Consider the following 15739-nt stretch of genomic DNA (forward strand, 5'->3'; position numbering starts at 1 on the left):
GTGTGTTGCTGTGCTTGAGAGCCACCATCTACCGGAACCAAATTCCCTGTATGTGTCTGCACATATACTTGGCCAATAAACACGATTCTGATTCTGATTCTGATTCTGATTCTGATTTTGATTTTTTTGCAATGCTTTCTACCAAGCGAATCATATCCGGAAAACATGACTGATAATGTAAAGGGCTACATTGTAACCATGCACTCTTTAAGTTAAAGTAACTTTTACTTTACCTCCTGCAAAATGCTGCATAGTACATTGTTTTGTGCTTGTAGTGTGAGACCATTTCTGTGTGCAGTGTCATCTAAGAATATTGAATGATCAGTAATTATCAAGCTGTGGGAAAAAAAGAAATCATGCATCCTTTATCCATCAGGTGCTCAGTGTCAGTTTAATCAAAGCTATCCGGTAGCTTCACGCGTAGCTTCCTGCACCTGCAAACCAATAATCTAATGCTAGAAAATCATTTAAGATTCTCATGCTAATGTTATGTGTATTCTGTGAGCTCTAGGCTATGTTCTGAGAATGGCTATGTAGAAGGTCGAACTGATCCACTTCCCCACTTAATTGAAGTCCAGAGTGTTCCCTTGGAAACCATCTGATGGGGTAAAATGTACTGTAAAAAGACATGATTCAGAGAAAAATATGAGGGAAAACATAAAAATAAAATCAATCACAAGCAATAAATTTGTGCATCAGAACCTCAGATGTTATAAGGGAAAAAAGTGAGATTGTTCCTGTGTGGCTGTACTTATGTGGCTTTATATTAAAGTACTAGGGATAATAGGGGATAACACAGGGGGTAATAAGTGTTTGCAAATGAAATTGTCTGTTTATCTACAGTTTGCGGTGTTTTAAATGCGCTAAAAGATTTAGAATCATCTTAACCTTTTTCGTGGTCTATCTGTTTTGCTAGTGTTACCCTTTTTTCTCTTTTCTGTCATCATTATTTCAGTTACTGACCCTCAATCACAGATGGAAAAATAAAAAACAAGGATAAATCACTGGGCAAGTGTGAAGATGAAGGTGCTCTGCTTGTCTTTCTGCTCTTCGCTGTGGTAAACTCTTGCAATACAACTCTTACAATAACGATTTAGAAAGACTCACCCATCGGAGCTGATGCACTCAAAAATACCCCTCATCAGAGACAATTTGGATGACAAAGGAGAAACTGAGAATTTTTGAGGATGATTTTGGAGTCCCTAACCAACCTTAATGAGAAGTGTGAGTTTGAAAACGGGTTTGTGTTTGTACAACAAGCATGCCCCTATATCTCCAGTTGGTACCCCAGCCTTAGTCAATGCCACAAGTCTTGCAGAGCTTGAAACTGAGAATCAACCCAGACAGTGTGATGCAATAAAAAAAAAAAGTTGTGACTAAAGATAAGAGAGAAAGAGCTGAACTCGAAGAGCCTGGATAAGAACTCACTGCTGGTGAGTGAAAGGCATGAATTCATCTTAGCAACAGTAGCAGAGTTATGCATTGCACGTAGCGGCAATGCTGATACAAAGCCATGAATATTTCACAGTATCTGTTTCGGAGTCTTCAGTGTTCCTATTTCTGTGGATGGACAGCTGCAGAGCAGTCAAAGCAGTCAGAGCAGTGGGTGGTAGTAGCTTTAAAGCTTCAGCAGAGTGTGACTAGAATGTTATTAGGCAAACTGAAGGAAATTGAAGTGATTAGAAGTGATAAATGCAGCAGTAATTTTGTTCTGCCTACTGATGCTGTCTGCTGTGTACTTTTACATTATGCATTGTTGGCTGTCAATTTCACGTAATGATGTGTAAATGCAATGTAGCTGTGAAAACGTCCAGAGGAACAAAAGCATCAAACTAAATATATCCACTCACAACAGCACTGGACACACTAATGCATTTCACTTCAGTGTTTACACTGTATTTCTTTAACCCTCTCAAGGCAGGCGTTGCCGATTTGCAACAGTTAAAAACTAACAACCTGATTACCCCACATACATATTGTATGAGGTTTTTTTTACTCAGAAGTACCACTGCAGGACTTGGTTGTGCATTAGCAACAAAAAGTTTAATTTGAGCCTGAGAGGGTTAAATAGATTTTATTTTTAATCATGGATTAGAATATTTTAGCTTTACTAGTTTATTTTATGTTTAAAATGCTGAACCTTAAACCATACAGCACTCCTACCTACAGCATCTTCTGTCATGAGTCACATACCTAGTGAACGGGGTCATTTACATGTCTCAGAGGACTGCAGGCGTTTTAGGGGAGATCAAGTGTAACGTTCAAAGCAAGACCTTTTACCTTTAAACACTATCTTTAACTACAGGTTAATTGTAGTCATTACTGAATAGCTCATCATTAAACCAATCAATATACAAATCTGACCTCAGGATACCAATCTGATTGGTCTCTGAATACCAGCCATTATTCTATTAATATTATATTAATAGGCTATAGTTTTGGTAAAAATCCAACCACATCAGTAAAACTGTCACTGCAATTATAGCGAGGACTGCTATAATTGCTCTGGCTTTCTCCCACAGTCCGAAGACCTACATTTAGTGGGGTTAGGTTAACTGGTGATTCTAAATTGCCCTTATGTTGAATGTGAAGGTGAATAGTTGTCTGTCTCTCTGTGTTATTAATCCTGGCAACCTATAATGGTGTTCCCTGCATCTCACTCTAATGGCAGCTGGTACAGGCTCCATACACTCCTCAGTCAGTCAGTTAGTCAGACAGACAGACAGACAGACAGACAGACAGTGGTACAATGAGTGTTCACACTATCAAACTAACTGACAGGTCCTTAAACGATTGCACTGCAATCAACCACTGGACACACTTCCTTTGATCAAAGCCCTTCAAATGTTCCATGTGAAAACACCACAGCATAATATCTTCCATTGTTGCTGAAGGAGAACAAAGCAAGCTTTGAGAAACTGTCTGAAATATGCATTATTGATCCACAGATGAATACAAGACGAAAAGAAAAGAACGGTGGACATTAAGCTTTGATGTGTCTTTTTCACTGAACACGGCTTTTAAAAACCTTGGTACTGATTTATGTTATGGTTTAAGGTTCATCACAAATGACGACCCGATTGCAAACACAATAGAGGCAGACAAGCAGCTATAGCAAAAACAAAGGTGAGTTTTAATAGAAAGCTGTTTAAAACGCTCGAGTTACCATGAAAACATTAAACTCTGCGGTTATGAAGAGTAAAGTCTAAAAAAATAACACAGTGGTGAAGAACTCGGGCAGCCAAACAGGCAGATGAAGGACTGAGGAAAGAGGTTAAAAAAAAAATTAGACTGAAACAGACAATCAGAGGGGTGGGAGAAATAATTGAAACAACACAACCAAAAACAGACATCAAGATTTTGTTTCTTTTTTGTAGTTTTTCAGTTCAGAGCATTTCCCTCATTCAGTGTAAAACAAATCTATAAAAATGCAAATGACTCCTTAACACCTCCACCATTTGCCTGCAGACTCAGGGCCCACCCTCTGTAACTGGAGGCATCAGTCACTCTGTAGGATCTCTTGATATGTGCTGGGGGAAAACAATGGCACGTTAATACTTGGGAAGTGTGTCTTTGTTAATCAGGACACTAAAACCCAGTGTACAGTCTGTAAATGAGCAAACTATGCACTCAGTTTTGAACCAAACAAAACTGAATGTTTCTTCTTTACTTACCTGTTTTGCACCTGTTTTGTCCCTATTACATTAAATCATTAGTAAATGAATTAAACTCTGGTCCTCTCCCATGTGTGTCTTGTCTTATCTGCTCTGCTCCCTTAAGTTTCCCCTCACTGTCTCTCATGGCAGATGGCTGCCCCTCCCTGAGCCTGGTTCTGCAAGATGTTTCTTCCCATTAAAAGGGATTTTTTTCCCTTCCCACTGTCGCCAAGTACATGCTCATAGTGTGTCCTCTGATTGTTGGGGTTTCTCTCTAATATTATAGGGTCTTAACCCTACAATATAAAGTGGTTTGAGGTGACTGTTGTTGTTATTTAGTGCTATATAAATAGAAGTGAATTTAACTTTGAAATGAATTGAAAGTGCTGGGTTGTTGGAAATGAGAAAATACTTCAAACCCTGGGCCTGCACTGGCATAAAATTTTCAACAGAGTAAAGCAGACTGAGAACACTAATGGCACGGTTGTAAAGGTTTTAATATATATGCATTTGTGATCATTCTGGTGATTGTAATTTTCGTAATGTGAACAATTCATTTTGGTGTACCACGAGGGCACGAAAGCTTACATAAACTGGTTGAAGTGCATCTGCTTAAGAGGTACTTCATAAATTAAAGTAATGTGGGACTAATGAAGAAGGTTGCCTGATTTATTTAAAGATGAAAAGAAGGATTTACATGAGGTTGCGTTTCGGGGGTTTTAATAAACATTTTTTAACTCACTAAGTAACATCCTAACATTTTGAAATTTTCTTTGGTACAATTAGGTTCTGAATCATTAATCACGGTGGCTCTGTTCACAGTCTTTCAGCAGTTCAACAACCCTTAATTAAACTAAAATGGATGCAAGTCGGATCGTGTATCCCATCAGTAGTCCCGGTGGGTGGGAGATTAATAAACTTGGCTAACATTTTTCATAAAACTTATCTTGGACTTTATCAATAATGGGTCAAAACAGATGAGAGCCATTTCTGAGTACTAAGACATGATGTTGAAGTACAGCAAAGATACTGGCTGATCAAATTACACTGGTGCATACACACACACACACACACACACACACACACACATATATATATATATATATAGATATATAGATATATATATAGATATAGATAGATAGATATAGATATATAGATATAGATATAGATGCAGCATATTTTATCTGTTCTGCCTGTTTTAAACTTTGAAATTGGCATCACAGTTTGAATTGGACTATTTCCAATGAACGCCTTTAATGATTTTCTTTTGAGAAGAATAAATCAATTCAATTCTTGAATAACTTTTAAAACACTGTACTGCAATGTGGGCATGCCAAAGTACATAATTGTGAAGCATATTGAAAATTGGCACTTTGGTATAATTACTGAGCGAAAAGACAAGAACAAATCAGGGAACTGAATAAAATTAATATCTAGCCAGCATAATTAAATTCTACATTGTAATAATAGCTTATTTTAGTTCCTCATGTTTGTGAGCCCACACACTGACCCCTAATGAATCATTCCAGATGAGCATTAACATGTAATTACCTTTTGTCTCATTAGACAAATTTTGTCCTATTCCAAAATGTTATGATGGATCATTATAGTATTACCAGGCTATTTAGCTGCGTTGGGCTTACATTGTAAATCTACTTCGTGCTTTATTCAATTCATAACACCGTAAATTATTATTCTCCTCCAAACCATCAATTATACTTTATATAATGACTCTGGTTTGTCACGTTTAGGCTAAGGGAAATGTGCACCCGTTTTGCAGTATCTATCTAAATACACAAGTACTGTCTTCAGTACATTTAGTCAACCTACTGCAAATGCCTTGGCATGGGTTCGAGGACACGAGCATCTTGCAGCGTAGTCTCTTTATCTCCGGGAGTAAGTGAGACACTAGTACAGAGACTGTTGGGTAAGGGTGATGCGCACTGAGAAGCTCCCCAAAAGGCTGTTGCTTCGCTTACTGGACTCACACGAGGATGGATAGAGTTTTTGCGTAACGGTAACGCGGTGAATTTTTGTACTCTTTTTCCAAATTTTGGTCGCTTTGTAATTACGTTATTAACGGAAATAACGTTCAAGGAGTTGTTCGGGGGATTCCCCAAATGTCCAGCCTTTGAATTTATTTTCAACAACAGTAGAAAGATCTAACATTCCTGGAGATTGCCTGTTTGCAAACGTTTTGGATACTATAGCGTCTCACTCATATGGCGTTCTGACTGGATTGATTTGATTTGTCTTCTACTGTTATATCACGAAAAAAAAAATTAGGTTGAAATGTCCGACTTCCACAACCGGAGCCAAACAAGCGCACGTCGCAGTGACTACGTGTGGCAGTATGAATATTATGACGACGAAGAGCCCGTGTCGTTCGAGGGACTCAAAGCGCACAGATGTAAGCCAAACACATTACTAAGACGTTTCCCATTGTTTCTGATCTCCTTCTAAATTGTGCAGTGTTTATGTCTATGGCTGTGTTATGTGTAGCCTATGTGTATGCCTTCCAGCGCACTTTTAATTAAATGATTCATCACCCTTTGGTCCCCCTTACTCCTTGCATTATTGCTTTAGCTGAACGCTGTCGGTTTCTCAGCAACATTGCGTAGCAGATTTAGTTCGTGCAGCACCTGTAGTGCCGTTTTATACTCCAGTGGAAGCCTAATAGTCAAGCCAATTAATGAGACCAAATTGTAATGCCAAACAATTCGGTTACTTTAATCAAATGTTAGACGAACGAAATTTCACTCTTTACAACACAATTAAGAATTCTGTCCTCAGAGTGAGGCTTCCAGTTGAGAATAAAAGTCACACACAGAAAATGAGAAGAGCAGAGATTAATGTAGTCATTAATTGTACTAATAAGATTCTTCCTTCTCTGACCTTTCAGACTCCATCGTCATCGGCTTTTGGGTTGGACTTGCTGTGTTCGTGATTTTCATGTTCTTTGTTCTCACTCTGCTCACAAAGACAGGAGCGCCACATCAAGAGTGGGTATAATAGCAGGCTGGAGCCCATGTTTATTTCCACTTTCACATTTCCCCCTACAAGGACATTTAAAGCACCGTGGAGAGCTCAAGGAAATAAGCACTTAGCACTTCTCATCTAGGTGGCTGTTTAAGAGTGAGCTGATGAGTTTCAGGGATGCTGTTCTGACAGTAGACTGTGCAAAAGTCTTGAGCTACCCCCACATTATTTATTAGTTTTCTAGAAAAACTGGAAATAGTGTAAACATTTTTGAAACATGTGCGAAATAAATACAGTTTGTAATGCAGAAACAGTGTCTGTACAATTCTAATGAGCTTGAAAGTCATTTTGTTGGTATGTCCACCTTAATTCTTCACCACAGCCTGAACTCTCTTAAGCAAGCTTTGTGGTCATTTATTTAAGCAGTCTGCAGGAATAGCTCTCTGGGCTCCTTGAAGGGCATCCCAAAGCCTTTCTTTGGATGCTGGGTGCCTTTTGCACCATTCTTTCTCAAGACGATCCTACACTGTTTTAATAACATTGAAGTCCAGCAGTCCATAAGACTTGTTGCCATTTATTTTCAGCCCAGTTCATGTGTAATTTGGAATACTTTAGCATTTCCTCCTTGTTTCCCAATGAAAGGGTGGCTTCTCGACAGCCACCCTTCCACAGAGACCATGTCAAATGAGGCTTCAATTAATAGTAAATGGATCAGGTTAGATGTATCACTCGGCCCCTGTCTCAGTTCTTTGCCAGATTTCTTTCCTATTTTTTAAGACTATGACCATCAGATAGTGTTCATCTGCTGTAAATTGTTTTTTAGGCTTCCCACTTCTTCTTTTGTCCTCCACTTGTCCAGTTTCTTCTCCATGTTTTAGGGTCACACTGCAAACCATGCTAAGACATGCCTAGTTTTCTGCTAACAGCTCATTTGGATTTACCTTATTGGTGAAAAAGCCTTTATCTTTGGCATTTTTGAAAATGTAACTAAAGAAATGGGAACACATGTTGTGTGTTTGTGACAGGCTGCTAATAACAATTTGCCTAAAGGTACAATTTAAAATAGATTCTTTGCTAAACTGTATGTCAACACTGGCACATGTCTTGATTTAGGTCCTTCTAATGCTTCAATGAATCATAGGTCAGTTTTAAGTAGCTGAACAAAAAAACAGAAATCCTCAGGTACAAGGACCGGCCTGAAAATGACTGGAAAAACAGCTAATATCCAAAGAAATTAAAAAGTGCTCTTGAGCTATAGTGCTCCAGGCTTTCTGAATCAAAGACCTTCAGAAAGCCCAGAGAGCTATAGCTCAAGAGCACTTTAGAAAAATTACAAGAAGGTCTGTCTCTTTCAAAGCAAAATATAAAGAAATGAGAGATGGCTGGGCATTTTGCACATTACTGTATGTTGTAAGACATTGTAATATAATTATGTCATGTTTAATACATATATAAATGAGTGACAAATAAAAAAAGGCCAACATAAATTAACTTAAAGCGATTGGTCACCATCAATTCATCGCTCATTGACACAACGGATCATCCATCTGTGATGGTGGTGGAGTGTTTTGTTATACACTTTGTTCCAAAATCTCCAAAACGTGTTTAACTACTTTACAATGTGATGACTGGAAAAACCGTAGCATATTATTCACATCACTTTCATACTCATCCGTCACCTCTTGTGTCGTTTGGATGGGAACAGTTAGCCTTAAGAAAAATACAGAATGAATACAAACCATTGTGTGAATAAGTCTAGGGTTCATGTTTTGCCTGTAATTTTTCAACTGCCTCTTTACTGATTTTATATTGTGCTTTTTACAAAAGATATTTGAACTGGCGCTGAGCTTCGTATTGTCAAAGGCACATTTTCCATTTCAAAATAATAACCAGAACTGGAAATTGGTGAGAAGTCACTTATATAATGTCAGACTGAATACAGCTCTGTGGTTAAACCAAGGCGGAGTAAGTAGTTACCCCTGCTCAACCCTGTTCCTTTTTCAGCTTGGGTGATTTTAAGAATCCATTTCCAGACACAGAAGCAAAAAAGCAATGGAGAACAAAAAAATCCTTTATTTTTTCTATTGAACTAATGTTACATTCAGGACAAAAATGACCAAAAAAAGCGCCTCATATTGTTAAAGCCTTCTCCTGCTGTAATCTCACTCTCATCTTTCTTTGTTTCTTAACAGTAACCCAGACTCGGCTGAAAAGCGTCATCGACCGGGAAGCTGTCTGGTAGACATTGATGGTCACCAGGATGAAAACGACAAAGCCTTCTCACGTCCGTTGCTAGCAGGATCCCGTTCATATTTTAATTTCTACATCAATGAGGAAGACAAGGGTCACGGGAAGCAAAAAGTAGAAGAAAAGAGAGCTGGAAAGCACACCGGGGCCCGAGCCGAGCAGGGAACCTTCAACAGAGGTGTCAGCTCCTCTGGGATGGACGAGATGGAAGAAGACATTGAGGAGGCTGGGGTCCACCAACAGCTTACTGGACTAATAGAACAGAGCAAGACAGACAGAGAGTGCACCTTTCTTTCTCACTTCAACATCCCTAACTTTGTCAACTTGGATCACAGTTCAACTCTTGGAGAGGATGATCTGCTATATGAGCCCTCAGTCATACTAGAGCGTCAGTCTAAATGTCACGATGCTCACTTTGACATCCACTAAGGCTCGTCCTGCAGATAAGCATGGTTATAGTGATACCGTAACACCATTTGCTTTTTCAGAGGGTCATTTATGAACTGACAATGAGAAATATACTCATCACTAAGCTTCTGTGTATGAAGTTTTGTTGTGTTTGTTTTACAGCCAACAACCAAGAGGGCACAAAACCTAGCTGACAGATCAATATTCAGTGCAACTCAAAGTTATAAGATGATAATTCTTCCTGAAGTTGAAATTGCCTCAGGCGAGATACCTGTTATTTTGAGTATAGGCTCTGGAAATGGACGCAGCTGTGCTGTACCTGGATGAGATGACATTTTCACACAGGAACAGATAAAAATGGAAGAGTGCCAGGTTCACAAGGGAGATTTTTTTTTTGTAGTTCTGTAGAATTCATCATGTTGTTATTGCTGTGTCGTTTTCCTTGTAGAATTTTGAACGCTGGGCATTATCTTTTAAAAACGAAATAAATGCCAGCTGGTCTACCAACAAATTTAAAAACTGTGAATTAATCAAGTTTTGTCCTAAGATTAAGTGTTTAGAAAAGGTGAAGTGTAATTCTGTGTAGCAAAAGGTATAATTAGTAGTACAAAATCAAATATATCAGAATAGGGACTCGCAGGAGAAAATACACTGCGCTTTTGTAGTCGGAAAATCTATTAAACTTACTGAAGGTGAATGTTAACTGTTCTAATAAAACTTAAATGTTTTTGAAATTAACTCGCGTTTGGAGTGGTGCAGTATTTTTCTGAATGTTGTGTTTGGACTGACTCTCGCCTTCATATCTTTCAGGGACTCAAATGTCTACAAGTACAAGAGATGTGACTGCTTTCACCTGCGGTGACAAAGCAAAAGAGGATTATGGCTCTGCGGTTCATCGCATTAACATTTACGTAACGAATACAGAGGATAACTACAGAGCAGTTGGCAGAAACCAGAATCGCCCTAAAAAGTAAAGTTTGATCCGGATCACAGCTGTGAAAAGAAAATCTATACCGTCATTATCCTTGTGTTTGGGGACATTTTAACAGAAGAGCTCATGCATAAAAGCCTAAATGCTGCACCCCTCCTTGTCTTTATTCATGTAGAAATATCTCCCCCAGCTAAATCAAATTAAAATTGTTTTGAACAATATCAGGTGATAATTATGCAAAGGAACATTGCTAGTTATCATTATTACTTAACGGGGACTGCATGAGTTACATACATTTGTCTGATGGAAGGATGTGCTGAGAATGCTCGAGAGTTCATCAGCATTAATGCGACACTGACTTCACTGAAGCAGCCTCTTAGGTTTTGACAAACAGCCCATTAATTCTTACCAGTGAAAATTAATGTAAAAATAAAGACCTCTGACCTCGACTGACATTTCTCATATTTCTTGAAAGGCAGGCGGTCGAGACCAGGCTCACAAAATGTGGTTTGTTTGCCCGGAGCTTGTTGCAAGTAAGGCTTGTAACATTTATCCGATATTATTTTTCTCTGGGCTAAAATCACCAGAGGGAACACTATATTATTTATTTAATTTAAGTGCATTATCACTCTATTTCATAAGAAATCATTAATTATTTTTCCAAATAATAAAACATCAGGGTAGCTTTTATGGGCAATGAATAGTGTTAGTAAGTTAGAAACGTCACGTGGCTTCAAGCAAGCTTTGACAGATTTTTTTTCATATTCCTCTTTTTTTAAAATTACTAAGTGCAAAATATCACATGTACCAAAAATATTCCTGCATCTTTTCCCCTTTCATTGCACTGACAGCAGTGCATGCCAGGTTTGTTAAGCATTAAAATCAGTAAGCCAAAGTGCTGTTCTGTAGATATTAAGAACTCTTTTAGGGAGTTTGTAGCTCAATCAGGAGGCAGTAAACTCTGTAATTAGGAGCAGCTGAGGTCAGACAGTCAAGAACTGTGTAGGTAGAAAGCATGTTCATATTGGTTATGTAATGCAAACTTCAAACTAAGTTAACCTTAACAGGACCTTTTCCTTGCTTTTCCTTAATTTATTTCATCCCTATACAATGGTGGACATTCTTATCCAGCAGAGTTGCACGTATTCTCTGTGAACCAGAAGCTCAGGCTTCACACTGGTTTTGCAACACCCTTTTTTATTCCTAGTGGCTTTTCCTACTCATGGATCCTCATCACAGAAAGCAAATATCCCTGACACTGCGATCTCAGGCACACAGCTCCGTTGGAGTGCAGGGACAGCAAATCAGAAGAAACTTGGCTCCAAGGACGTGGGAACGAGGGGGTTAATATTTCAGAGAGTGAAGAATGAACTCAATATATGCTTTATAAAAACACTATATTGTATTGTGAAAACATCTGTGGCACTTCAGAAATTATATATTCATTGTTTTCATCTCAGTAAACATTTTTGAATGGCAAGACTTCAAGCTTAAAATCACATGGATATCATTGCTGATACGAGAGAATGGCTTGGCAGTAACAGACAGAGCAGCAGTGAATCAGCGTGTTTTTTATCTTATAACTGAGGGGGTGTTCAGTCAGCTGAGCATCCACTAGGCACTCTCAAACACAAGAAGGCCAGCAAACTATCTGCCAGCAAAATCAATCAGATAGAAAAGCAATATGTTCATTTTAACTAATTGCATATATACTTAAAGAGTATGCATGTGAAACCCCTCTAGCTAATTAGTAATTTCATATGATCTGCTACAACCTAAATTATCAAACTTATGTGACTTTAGAATGATGCGTGCAGGATCCACAAGCCTCAGCAGTTAGCCTAGGGCGTGTGTGCAAACTGTATAGACTGTATATCTTTCCTGCAGTCTCTGGGGCTCACCCTGCATGGGTGCAGCTCGCATCAACAACCAGTGGATGGAGCAATGGAGTTACATCAAGTCTGAAATCTGTTATTTTTCCTAAGTACCCCCAAGGCGGTCTCTGTAGGCATGCTGGTTGAAAGTTGGCGGTTTGCAATGTCTGCCCAGCAATGAGTAGCAACGGAGGAATGGCAGGGAGGGACAGGCATGGCTGAAGAAAAGCAAACATTGCTGTGTTTTATTGACACAGAAATTTCTCTGGATTTGGTGGGTGTTGAAAAGAAGTGCCAGTCAAATGCTAATTATACATTTGCGTACGCAAAAACAAGACGTGCAACATATCTCGTGTTTCAATGAGCCAATGAGTAAGGGCAAAGTTTTACAGTCTCTCTTTCACTCTCTGCAATGCAAGGAATGATTGAGCAGCATTTAGAAAATTCTGGTTAAACCCCATAATTACTATTCCCAAGAAGACCCATCAGAATTAATCGTGTTTCTTTAGCCTACTGTGTGCTTTTAAATAAGCCTCTTATTGTTTGCCAAACATACATTAAAGTTGAGGTGTGTGTCATCTTGACCCCTGAAGTCACTCTAAACAGTTATTCTACATTTAGAGGCCACAAAAAGAAACCAACAAATTGATACATGAGACATGGGAATGAGTGTAAGAACTGAGTCTTCCATGGTTACATTGAATCTAATACTGTCTTTTTCCTAAACGAAGACTGTCAGCTTGGCTCCAGAAGCTTGACAATTCAAATTCTTTTCCAAAGGAAATGTGGGTGGATACAAAGAATGAGTAACTCTTTCTTTTCCCTCGACAAAGCAGCTTTATGCACGTGCCTGCAGTGGAGCTGCTCACTCCAACAAAAGGAGGCTGTTTGTAGCAAGCGGCTGCTAGGTAAACATGTCTGCAACTGTATGACACAAAGGGCAGGACTGAAACAATTCCTGGCGCACACTGTAAATCTGCTCATTGCTGTTCCTCTGTCTGAAAATGCATAGAATGTCTTGTTAGACCACATAACACTTCTAGCCAAATTGCCAAGTAAAACAGAATGTGTGACTCACCAGGAAAATTCAATCATCCTACCAAGCATTTGTATTGTCACTTTATAACAAGCTCTTAAACTAATCCTCGCAATATGGGTCAATTAGAGGAGTCAGCACTACTAAAGAGACATGGAACGGTGGTTTTCTTTTTCTCTTTTTTATGTCATGGCTTCTAAAAGGTTTTCTATTTTTTCCATGTGTTATTTGTTTAATCAGCTCCAGACTGGAAAAACTGGACCTGCACTCCCTTTAGCGTGAATTTTGCTGAGTGGACTTTTTTTCATATTTTGATGCTGAATTGCATAGACAAATGTAGTTTAGTTACCCATCTTCATCCCAATCCTAGTTTGATAAGAAGAGATCACTTGTAAGAATTTGAACACGATTTATTGAGACAGAGAAATTGATGTATTTGTTGATTAGACCCACCATGGCAGAAAGAAATCCCAGCGGTGATGGGAATTAGGATAGGACCCCCTGGAGTCTAGATACTGGTGTTGGTAAAGGTGAAGACTAAGGCTCGAGTGAAGGTCTGACTAAGGTGTCCGTGAGGTGGAGATGGGGAGGAGGTGGTTTGCACATATGAGAGAGAATGATAGATAGCACAGATTTAAACTACACAAAGTGGAGGATGATTGGCCCAAAGGAGGTGAGCAAGAAAATGATTGGATGAGAATAATAATGACAGTATTGAGATCGACAGGGTGGGAAAGCAGTAGTGATGTAGAGAACAGAAAGGCAGACTAGCACCCGGGAAAGCAGGCAGATGAGTGATTCCTCATTGAATTTATGCTTAAGCTTCATATAAAGTACAATTTATATTTAAAGATTCAAAGAGTATACACATATTTCAAATAATCTTAGAATTTTGCACAAATGATAATCAGAAAATACTGATTTAAACATTTTTTAGAACATATAGAATGTTAAAACTTATGCTAATGTTTAATTAGATACAAGTTCAAACTTGCAAAAACATTGGAACAGGGGCAGCAACTGACTGGAAAGGATCCATAATTTTAAAAACACACATACACACACAAACACACACACACACACACACACACAGAGAGAAACTGCAAATTTCTTCATCTACTGTAATTTCAAAATATTTAATAGGCCACAGAATTCCTGGGACTCTGCCAAAAACCTTATTTGGATGGTCATCTGCCAGTCCTCAAGCAGCACTCCCAGCACTGTTAATCACTGCATGGATTCAGGATCACTGCATTCAGAAATGTGACTTTAAACATTTAAAATGGAAAGAACAAAACAAACATAAACAAGATTCAGATATGCTGCCACATTTATTGGTTCCAAGCTTATTTGAGGGGGACTGAGGCAAAGTGGGAAACAGGTTTCTAGTCTAACAAATCAAAATTTTAAATTCTCTGTAGAACAGATGGATGTCTTCTAGGCTAAAAAGGAGAGAGACTATCCAGCTTGTTATCAGAGGAGTGAGTACAAAAAAACAGCATCTGTAGAGAGTACGGGGGTTCATTAGTACACTGCACACTGTTCACTGACTTGCACATCTGTGAAGGAGTAGCATAAAGCTGCCAGCCACACAGCATTTTCTCAGGGTAGGCCTTCATTATTTGTGCAAGGCAATGCCAAACCACATTCTGCATGTATTACAACATGCAGAATGTCGCTCCATAGTAAGAGGGTTCAGAGACTACGGTGATGTGCCCAGACCTGCTACACATCGAGAGCTTTTTTGTATATTAACAAACTGGAATTTGCAAATTCCAAAACTGTTAAGCAGGTTTCAGCTAAGCATGTGAAAGACCACAGTTTGTCTCACTGCATTCTATTACATTTAAAGTTTCAACTTTTTATTCTTTCTTTTTTCTCTAGATATTGAATTATAATGCACTGGTAAATCATTTACATTGGGCAAGTTCCCCTATTTGTTTTGTTATTGGTAAAAGGAACAAGTAACAAGATGAGGCTAGGTGTAAATTTTTTATAGGCTGTAGAATGAGGCAGGTTTCAGTTTCTGTGGCCCATGAATAAGTCATGGGAAACAGACAACCCAAGAGGAGGAATGCATTTGCATGTATTTATTAATGCCATGCATGCCTTTTGATGTGTTGTGTGTACACAGAGCTTGTTATGTGTAGATAAAAGGGTCCGGCATGCAAGGACTAGCACTGGTTTTAAAGCTAGGGTCTACAGTAACACAAAGGTTCTGCAAAAGAAAGGGAAAGAATAAGGTAGTGCAAACCACCTAGTGGATGTGAACATGCTGGTATTTCCTAAAGCACATAAAACCCCATAGACTGGGTCTTTTAGGGGAGCCTATCTCACAGCATGCAGCCTAATACACAGCCGTTACACAACGCAGTGATATAGCTGTTGTGGCATGGTGCTCAAAGCCTCGGGGTGTTACCTAGCTGGGGCAGATTCCAGCTGCGTCCTTCCCCTTCTTACCATGGGAAAAAAATAACACTTCAAAAGTTGCAGACTCAATTGCATCTGGCGTACTGCAAAAGTTAGCCTTGAAATTCTTTTCTGTTAAGCTTGCACTGAATATTTATTAGTTAGTCCGCTGCAGAGTGGCATGTCTGAGGAGGTTAGA

The 15739-nt window shown here is 38.9% G+C and overlaps 1 protein-coding gene across 1 annotated transcript; it reads left to right on the forward strand.

Annotated features, from left to right (window-relative positions):
- Positions 1-5576: 5576 nt before the first annotated feature.
- On the forward strand, positions 5577-9977 carry LOC102192585 (melanocortin-2 receptor accessory protein 2A). Its single transcript, XM_005731036.1, has 4 exons — positions 5577-5673; positions 5943-6066; positions 6559-6658; positions 8828-9977. Exons 2-4 carry the CDS (start codon positions 5949-5951, stop codon positions 9309-9311), a joined length of 702 nt encoding a protein of 233 aa, XP_005731093.1. The 5' UTR covers positions 5577-5673; positions 5943-5948; the 3' UTR covers positions 9312-9977.
- Positions 9978-15739: the final 5762 nt, after the last annotated feature.

Source organism: Pundamilia nyererei, unplaced genomic scaffold (genome assembly GCF_000239375.1).
Source record: "Pundamilia nyererei isolate P.nyererei 1_Seehausen unplaced genomic scaffold, PunNye1.0 scaffold00041, whole genome shotgun sequence".
NCBI classification, from domain to species: domain Eukaryota; kingdom Metazoa; phylum Chordata; class Actinopteri; order Cichliformes; family Cichlidae; genus Pundamilia; species Pundamilia nyererei.